Source organism: Zonotrichia albicollis, chromosome 13 (assembly GCF_047830755.1).
Source record: "Zonotrichia albicollis isolate bZonAlb1 chromosome 13, bZonAlb1.hap1, whole genome shotgun sequence".
Classification (NCBI taxonomy): Eukaryota; Metazoa; Chordata; class Aves; order Passeriformes; family Passerellidae; genus Zonotrichia; species Zonotrichia albicollis.
The window spans coordinates 21383374-21392932 of NC_133831.1; the positions used below are offsets into that span (position 1 = coordinate 21383374).

Consider the following 9559-nt stretch of genomic DNA (forward strand, 5'->3'; position numbering starts at 1 on the left):
CTCCTGCCTCCTCCTCCTCCTCCTCCTCGCCGCTGCTTCCTCCGGCCGGCCCCGCGCAGACAGGGAGTGAGCGGGAGATGATTACATCAATCAGTGTCAGGTCTGGGAGCTGTGATTTATGAATATGCATAATGAGCTCTCACCTTTGAGAAGGACTAGCTAGGGAGATAATTGATTAGACAGGAAAAGAGCAGCCAACAGAGAGGGAGAAGGGAGAGGGAGGCCTCTCTGTGCTGTCTCAGGCAGGCCTGGCTGGGGCTCCAGCGAGGCTGTCAAACTGAGAGAGGGATTTCTAAAAAAAAAAAAAAAAAAAAAAGAAAAAAATACGCGCAGGATTTTTAATGTTTTGTTGAAACACGCATAACAAAATGTTTCCTCACAAAATTAATGGGAATTTTCTCCACATTAGGGAGGCAAGGCAGGCACAAAGGCTGCTTTCCCCCTGCAGGGAAACCAAGTTCTCACTTCCAGAAGCCAAAGGAGCAGCTTTCCCATGGCTTCTACGCCGGTGCCGCAGGAGCATCCCCATGGCCAGAGTGAAGGGAGAGGGCTCTGCGGGGACAGGGAGCTGAGGGCCTCAGTGCAAAGGCAAAGGAGCCTTTAATGGAGGTAGAAAGCTGGGGAAGCAATTGTTTTCCCATCATGGTTGCATTATTTTCTTCCATCCCCTTTAAGCATCTGTCTGGCCGCTGCGTGAAAGTTTCTATGGAAAACCCACCAGGATGCCCAGAGGAAGGGGATGTGGAAATTTGCCTCTAGCTTTCTCTCCCCCCACCCCTCCCATTTTAGATGCCATTAATCTTTTTTTTTTTTTTTTCCTCAGCTAGAATTGGCTAAGGAAAAAGAGGGATACAAAGTGCAGAGAGACTGGATAAAATTTACATGAGAAATGATCTGTTTTCTTACCCCCACCCACAGAGATTTCCCCCATTTCAGGAGCCTGTCGGAGCGAAAGAGTGGGAACAGTTCCTGGCAGAAAGACAGAGAGCTGCATGGGGCTGCAAAGAGGCAAATGCTGTTTCTAGGGTGAGCTGTGGCCAGAAAGGACATATGGGGAAAGGAAGAGGACACAGCGGGGAAAAAGCAGAGATCACAACAGTGCTGCAAACTCTGTGAGTCCCTTCCCTGGCCTCCTTTGCTCCCAGCCATTGCTAACAGCAGCCAGGGAAGCTGCAGCACACACCAGGAGAGGGGTGTCCCCATCCTAATGCTGGTCAGGGGCAATCTTAATTGTGAAACATTAAAACACTATAGAAAACGTGTGTATACACACATACACACACATATAGTGTAAACGCATATATAAATCTTATCACTTACAGACGCCTAGGATTTAAAATGTAGTTTATCGGCCTAGTGCAACCCAATCCTATAAATAATACATTCCTATCACTATGACCTCAAAATGTCAATACCGCACAGCCCTGTGCATTTGCATATCTTGTACTGTCTAAACTTGAAGCATGTCAGCTATGTGCTTCTGTTTGTACTTTAACTTCATTTTAACTCTTGCTTCCTAGCTCTGAGCACCCTCCCCCTCTGCGGGGTCTGTCACCAAAACGAGAAAAGCACCAGCCATTTAATCACCACCGCTGTAATTATGCCGTTTCCAGGACTGTAAGGAGAGGACAGGTAGGGGACACATCTCCCCGGTAGAGAGGAAAGCCTGGGAACAAAAACAGGAGGGGGCGGCCCACAAGCTCTACCTGCCCCATCAGCCAGGGGTACGAGCACGGCCATCCGCGGGCACGGGGTGCAGAGAAGGGAAGGCGGGAGGGAGCAGCCCTCGTACCGCACTCCCCTTGGGATGGTTTCGGAGCGCAAATGGACCTTTCCCGGACTGGGCCGATTTCCAGCACCTTGCCGGGGAAGCGAAGCTACAAGTTCTGGAGGCGGCGGCTCCCGGGGCGAGGCGTGCAGAGGCGCGACCGGCACGTCCCGGAGCCGGAGGAGGCGGACCGGCCCGGGGGCGGCGGGAGCGCATCCCACGCGTCCGGACCGGAGCGGGGCTCCCCGCCGGGGCGCTTTCCGCGGCGACTCTGTGCCCCCGTTCCGGCCGCTGCCTCCCGCCCCAATGCCAAGCCCCGGGAGCGGCGGGATGCCCCAGCCCCGCTGCTTTGGGCAGCTCACCCACAAAGTGTGGCAAGCACCCCAAAACTGACCCCGGGGATGCACGACAGCAGGAGGGGAGGGGGCGGCAGAACTAACGCAGCTGAGCTGCCGACCCGCGGCGGCACCACCGACCCCCAAGGTTCCTTTCAATTAACCTTCCCTCGGCTCCGCGCTGGCCTGCGCTCAGCGGGGGCGGGCGGGGAGGGGGTTAGCAGCGGCACCCGGTAATTCGGTCTGCGGGGGCGATGGATCATCCGCCGGCCGCGCTCGGGCCGCCCGGAGCCGCGCTCGGACCGCGCACCTCCCGCCACCAGCCGCGCCTGCAGGGGGCGCTGCGGCTCCAGCGATGGCGCCGCCGCGGGAAGCTCGGCCCGGCACGGCTCAGCCCGGCACGGCTCAGCCCGGCACGGCTCAGCCCGGCCCGGCTCGGCACAGCCGCCCGCGCTCCGCCCTACCCGGAGCCGCGCAAAACCAGTAACAGACCGGGAGGAGGGCAGGACTGCGGGAGGAAAACAACTCCAGAAGGGGGGAAACGAGAGTGTAGTCAAAGTGGCAACAGTTTATTTATTAGCCAAAAATATATACTTTCTTGTACAATTTGGTTCACACATATGTACATTTTTTACGGTATGTACAAAAACAAACAACAACAACAACCAAAAAAAAAAAAACCAAAAAAAAAACCAAAAGGGGGACATCTAATTCTCACTGGACTTCCAAAAAAAATTTCACAGCTCAGCTAACCCAGGTGATAGGACAGAAGCGGGTATTTTTTTTCCTTTTGAGTTTGAATATACGGACATGCTTACAAGTTTTAACTATACAGAGAATTTTTTTTTTACAATCATTACAACAACAATAAAAAATTAACTATGATGATGAGAGCGCCGATAGAACCATAGCGGCGTCAAGTTGGTTCTGGGGCCTGGAAAAAATGACACAGAAAAAAAATTTAATAGGATTTCTAGTGAGCTTGGGCTGGCACAATATTTGTAACTACAGGTAGCTCTGGTTTTGTTGTTGTTGTCAATATTTTAATAGATTTATAAATATAAAAAGCTTTCAGAACGACTTATAGTAAATGTATTTAGCTACGAAAACACGGCCGGCTCGATCCCCGTGGTTTCAATCAATCAAAAGGGTAATTGGTTTCTCATTGAAATTGAGTGACTGCTGCGCCAAATTTGGGGTGGCAAAGCTCAGCCTCTTCAGCTTTCATACTCTGGGCGGTTTTTTTTTTGTTTCGCTTTCAATATCAATATTATTATTATTTTTATTAATAATTTTTAATTTATATTTTATTTTACTATTTTCTGCCGTCTCGGTGCCTCTCCCCCCGGCACAGCGACAGCGGCGGGAGGTGTCCGATCTGCGGGGGGCTCAGGGTCGCGCAGGCCAGGGGCGACCCTCACCCGGGCTCCGCGGCCGCGCAGCCCCAATGCCCCGAGTGCAGATCGGCCTGCCCAGGGAAACGCTCCCGGGGGCCACAACGGAGAACAGCAAAGAAAATATATCAACAGAATAACCCACCACGCGCGCAGAGGAAGAACAAGAAACAGCCCTGGAAAGGGAACCTAAAGAAGCGGAGAAAATAAGCTAACCATTTACAACTGCCTCCATACATCCCGGGGAGACGGAGGGAGCCATCTCTTACCGCCTCTGCACTGGCTGGAAAGCTGTCTTTAGTAACTTTTTCTCTACTTCCAAGGCACTAGATCGATCTAAAAAGAGAAGGGAAGGGGGAAAAAAAAGCGTTCCTTTATAGCCCCTGTTTTATTCCTCCCATCCCTGAATTAAGCCTCGAGATTTAAGAATGCTCTTTTCTCAGCGAGCTGCAAATACGACACAACGACTGCTCTGCTTGCAGAGGTGACCGTCAGAGAAAACACACTGACCCGGAGCGAGCCTGACCTGGCGGCCGGGTCCTTCCCGCAAAAGCGACAACAACAGCAACAAAAATTATCTCCGCTGGAGGAAGGTAATTCTCGGGGATCGAGACTACCCCGGCCAAGAGACCTCCGCCACCGCCCCCGGGGTCCCCGCCCGCCGCCACCTGCGCCCCGACGGCTGCTCCGCTCCGGGCCGGACCGCGCCGGGCCGGGGGCACCGTCAGAACCGCCGGGGCCGGCCGCACGCACACGGCCCCAGGGCCTCCCGCGCCGCTCCGCTCCGCTCCGCACCGCCGAGCCCCCCGGGCGGCTGCCGGCCCGGCCCGGCCCGGCCCGTCCCCGGCGCGTCCCTCAGCGGTCACCTGCTCCGACGGGCTCCGCGCTCTGCGCCTGGTCCGCGGGCCGCGGGAAGGCGGCGGCGGGGGGGGCGGCGGAGGCGGCCCCCAGCCCCAGCAGGTGGGGAGTGTTCAGTAAGGCCAGCGGGTGCGGGGGGTGGTGGTGGTGGTGGGCCGGGAATGCGCGGTTGGTCCAGTTGGGGAACTTGCCCAGGGGGCAGGAGGAGACGAGTCTATGGGGCGGCGGGGTGGGTAGCGGCAGCGGCTGGGGGGCGGCCGCCGGCGGAGAGCCGCCGCCGGGAGACTTGCGGGGGTTGTCCGGGCTGGTGGCGGTCTCGGCCAGCGACCAGATCTTGGGTTTCGGCAAGGAGCCGGCCAAAGCGCCGTCCGTCGGGGAGGAGGCGGCGGAGGAAGAGGCAGACGAGGGGGGCGAGAGATGGGGCGGCGGCGGCGGGAGCGGCGGCTTGAGAGGCTCCGGGCCCACGGGCGCGGCCGTGGCGGGCAGCTCGCACTTGTGGTGGTGGTGGTGATGGTGGTGGTGGTGCAGGTGGTGGTGGCGGAGGTGGTGCGGCTCCCCCTCGGAGGCCTTGTCGTAGCGCTCCTCGGAGCCGGGCAGGTCCTCAAAGCCTTCGGATCCCTCCGAGTCCGTTTTGGAGTCAGAGTGCAGGAGGTCGGCATCCTGTAGATCGTCCTCGAGCTCGTCCTTGTTGCTTTCGATATTCTCTGTGTCGATGTTCTCGAGGTCGATCTCCTCCTCGTCCTCCCTCTTGTCCTCTTCCCCCTCGTGGTCGCTCCCGTAGGAGTTGCCCTCCTCGTCCGTCCTGCTGCGGGGGGCCCAGGTCATTTTGTTCTCCTTCTTGAGCCGCCGCCGCGCGTTGGCGAACCAGGTGGAGACCTGGGTGAGGGTCATTTTGGTGATGATGGCCAGCATGATCTTCTCGCCCTTGGTGGGGTAGGGATTTTTCCGGTGCTCGTTGAGCCAGGCCTTGAGGGTGCTGGTGCTTTCCCGAGTGGCGTTCTTGGGCCGCGACGGGTCCCCGAACTGGTACTGCCCGTAGGGATAGAAGGCAGGGTGGTGGGGGGGGAAGGCGGCGTGCTGCACCCCCGGGCTCTCCTTCAGCTCGTACTGGGCGCCCTGCAGCGAGAGGGAAGGGGCGGCCCGGCTGAGATGGCGCGCCGGGCCCGGGTCTGCTCCGTCCCGCTGCCCTTACCGGGAACGGAGCCCGTCGGCACCGGCGGGGCGGCCGGGCCGCGCTGCTCCCCCACCGCGGAGCGCCCCGGTGCCGGTCCCGGGCACACTGCGGCCCCGGTGCCCGCCGGTGCCTCAGGGGCAGCACCGGCTCCCCACTCGCGTGTGCTCGGCAAGGCCGGCGGCCGCTGCTGGGGCCGGTCCCCGCCACCGTCAAACCCCGGGCGGAGCGGGGGGACTTAGCGGGGCCGCCGCTCCAGCCCTGCCCCTCTCCGGCGGCTCTCCCGGGCAGAGCGGCGGTAGCGCCCGTGTCTCCCGTGACAGCCCTCCCGGCGTCTCCCCCGGCTCCCCCCGGGCCGATCCCCAGCGCGAACCGAGCGCCCCGGGGAGCGAGCGGCGAGCCCCCGGGGCCTCTTACCAGCTGGGGGAAGATGGGCAGCTCTGCGGCGTAGGGCAGGAAGGCTCCGTAGCCCTGGGCGGCGGCGGCGGCGGCGTAGGGCGCGCCGTACATGGAGGAGAGCACGTTGGAGAGGGTCCCGGACGGGGCCAGCTCGGCGCCGCCGCGGGAGCCGCCGCTCCCCGGGCGCTCCGCCGGGTACAGCGGCCTGATGTACTGGTAGCCCAGCTGGGGGAAAGACATGGTGGGGGAGCGGGGCAGGGGAGGGGGGAGGAGGAAGAGGAGGGGGGGGGAGACGAGAGGAAGAAGGGAGAGAAAGGGGAGAAAGTAGCAGGGCCGGGAGCGGTGGAGGGAGCCGGGTCGCTCGCCCTCGCCGGCCGGCCGCACTTTCAGCGCCTTCCGCAAACTCCGGCAGACATGGGGGGGAGCCGGGGGTGCGCGGAGGCCGCGGGCTCCCTCCTGTCCTCGGCCGCCGCGGTAAACGATCCGATCGCTTCTTTCTTCTCTCACTTTTCCTATTGATCTGAGTGGACCCAGGTCAGGTCCTAACAGATTGCCTGAGATTATTGGGACTCTGGGCTCTGATTGACATTTCTAGTCTCTCACAAGCCCCTCCTATTTCTTTTAAGTCTCTCTCTCCCTCTGCCTCCCTCTCTCTCTCATGCCCAGAGCTCGCTCTCGCCGGGTTTGTCACTAGCTGCTTTTCTTCCCCCCCCTTTTTTTTTTTTCTAAATCTGTTTACTGACGTCGCGATCTTTTATTTGAGTTGCTTTCAAATCTCGTTTTAGCGATCGCCAATCAGTTGTGTGTTTTACAAAGGTTTAACCCTGCCTCATGGTATTCTAATTATATGGAGGTAGATTTAGATATAATTTCTTTCGTAGCCGCCCCCCCCGCCAGCGCGTAGGAAGCCGGGGTGTCATTTGTGAGCAGTACACGAGAGGGACAGGGAAAAGTTGGGACATTTAAAAATAAAGGCTCACACCAACACCATCCCTCAGTTCCCCTTTTCAGGTTTTTAGATTTACAACCTTTCCTTGCCCAGATTAATTTTGGTTTTTTATTAAGATATTACTTTCTTCCCTTCTCCCACTCTGGCCCTTGCGAGAGTTAACTCTTCTAATTCAGTTTTAAAAGTCTATTACATTTTTTAAAATTTGCATTTCCAGAACTACCTGGAAATTTTTCCTAATGTGCTGGATCTTTAAGGAGTTCTCTACATTTTGCCTGGACTAACAGTGCGCAGATACAGTGGAAAAGCTAAGTTAATTTTCCTCCTAATAAGGGACTTCAAAGAGTTGTAGGTCACAATTTTACATCAAAGGCAGAAAAGAAGGCAAATTAAAATCTTAACAAAGGAGAGACGGGAGCAGCCCTCTGGGCCATTAGTAAATAAGTGGTGTGAAAAAAGGGACAATGACAGGCACTGGAATTAAACTCATTAACACCTTTTTGTCTTGGTGCGAAATCTCTAATTAGGAAATTTATGATCATTTTGCTTATTCCCTCTGTTCTGAATCACTACGAGGCTAAGAAGGAAGTACCTGGTACGTGCAACATTTGCAAAGGGAGCAGTGGCACGGGTTTGTAAGGAGCTATTGGGAAGGAGTCAAGATACGGTTTAATTACAGAATAGGGTTTGGGGTTTTTTATGATCCACACATTTTAAATTACGGTTTGTATTTTGTTATTGATGTTGTTGTTGCTGTGCCCCCCCCCCCCCCCCCCCTTTTCCTTCTCTGAAAGCAGCGTGAGTTGCAATTTAGCCTTTTAAGAGTAGTTAAATTACAGTTCAATCACGGCGCGTCTTTGGCAAGCGCCGGTGTGCCCTGCTCCGCTGCTGCGGGCAGAGGAAGAGCCTGGGCTGGAACCTAAAAAGTTCACACAGCCTGTGGGGAGAGGAGACCTGAACCTGCCAGCGTTATCTGCTTTTTGAAATACTCGGTCTCTAAATAAAACAAAAAGTTTGGAAGATCTTTTGAGGAGTTGTGGCTGAATGTGAGCCGTTTAACCGTATTCCCCTTTCTTCCTAAATACTCTCTGGATTTATTGCCTTTAAAATATGATTTAGGTACAATATAACCACTGTGCCCACAGTATGGATTTTTATAACTACATTTCTTTAAAAATGAAATTCATGTCAGATTATGCAGTTAAAGGAATCGACCTTGATAGCTTGCTATAATAAAACTGTATCAGCTTGTAATAAATGCGGATTATAGCAAAGCAAGATCCAGAATTAAAATTCCCTGAATCAATATATGAAAATCTGTAGGAAACATCTCTAATCGTATTAAGTTCATCTTTATAGCATTTCCTATCTGCTAATCTAGTGCAAAAACAACTCTGGGTTGGAGGAATTTATTTTCTTCTATTCAACATTGGCGCTTTTGATAGTACAAAGCAAGGGAGATAAAAATATTAAAATCAGTTATAGGTTTATTTCTTTTTTACTCCGAAGGAAAACAGGCGGCGAACGCCACGTCCTGATGTGCTTTAAACTTTTCTGTAGAGGCAGCGCCTGCTGGGGCGACGTGACATCGAGGGGATCGGGGGAGAGTTTGGGTGCAGACCACAACTTTTAAAAATATCTACTTCGGAGAGAAAAGGGGCGGATATGACCCTCGGGGTAAATCCGTAGCCGTTTGAGGCTGTTGTTCTCGCCACCCTGGTGTCACAGTCGGGCTGTGCCCCCCACGCGCGGGTGCGGGGGTACACGCGTGTCCCACAAAACTGGACCCGTCTTTTTGTGGCCGCGCGTCTGGAGTGGGGTATCAAAGCTGGCGGGATTGTTTTCTGATTTTTAATCAACAGCACAATCAATATGAGTCGTTCCCCGTGGGAGCCGCCGGCAGCGGCGGGCGGTGCTGGTGTGGGGACGGCCGGGGGTGTCCCCGGAGCCGGGAGGGGCTGCCGCGGGTAAGTGGCGGTGGGCAGCCGAGAGAGAGACACCGGAGGAGATAAATTTATGGGTGAAATGGACCCGGGTCAGGGTGAGGGTGAGGGATGGTTTATTAATGAGAAAAAAACTGAGAGGGAGCATAGCTGTACCGAGTGGACAGGAGGAGAAATCTGTGGGGATGCCGTTCGGCTGAGAGGGAGGGAAAAGAAAGCGGAGAAGACAGCAAACAGTGGGGAAGAGCAAGAGGAAAGGAGACGTGTTCCCGAGCTGCGGGAGCGATGCGCACGGCTCCGGCAGCGGGAGGGCTGGTGCGGGACGGGACGAGCGCGGGACCGGAGGCGGCTGGAGCCGGGCGCGGAGAGGAGCGCGGCACGGCTCGGCGGGCGGGAGGCGGCGACGGGAGCCGAGCGGGGAACGGAGAGAAGCGCCTTCTCCACGGACGAGGAGGGGAAGAGCGAAGCCGAGCGGGAGTCGCTTTGCCTGGCTGGAGCCGAAGGGAGATGAGAAGGAGCGGCTGGAGCCGGCCCGTCCTGCCGGGCGGCGAGAGGAGCGGCGGCGCGGGGCCCGACGGCCGCCGCCCCCGGGGAGCCGTGGCGGCGGAGCGCTCCTCGGCCGGCCAGACACGTGTCTCCTGGCCAGGACCTGTCAGAGCAGGGAGAGCGGGTCCTGATTTATCACCCGAAACACACACACACGCACACACACCCGCCCGCCCTCCCGCCGGCCTCGCCTCCC

The 9559-nt window shown here is 56.6% G+C and overlaps 1 protein-coding gene across 1 annotated transcript; it reads right to left on the bottom strand.

The window, feature by feature from the left end:
• Window positions 1-2546: 2546 nt before the first annotated feature.
• On the bottom strand, window positions 2547-6584 carry LOC113459497 (iroquois-class homeodomain protein irx-3). The gene is made up of 4 exons (XM_074551235.1): window positions 5944-6584; window positions 4364-5471; window positions 3767-3833; window positions 2547-3037 (listed from the first exon to the last, which is right to left on the bottom strand). The coding sequence occupies exons 1-4, from the start codon at window positions 6163-6165 to the stop codon at window positions 2983-2985; spliced, it is 1452 nt and encodes a 483-aa protein (XP_074407336.1). The 5' UTR covers window positions 6166-6584; the 3' UTR covers window positions 2547-2982.
• Window positions 6585-9559: the final 2975 nt, after the last annotated feature.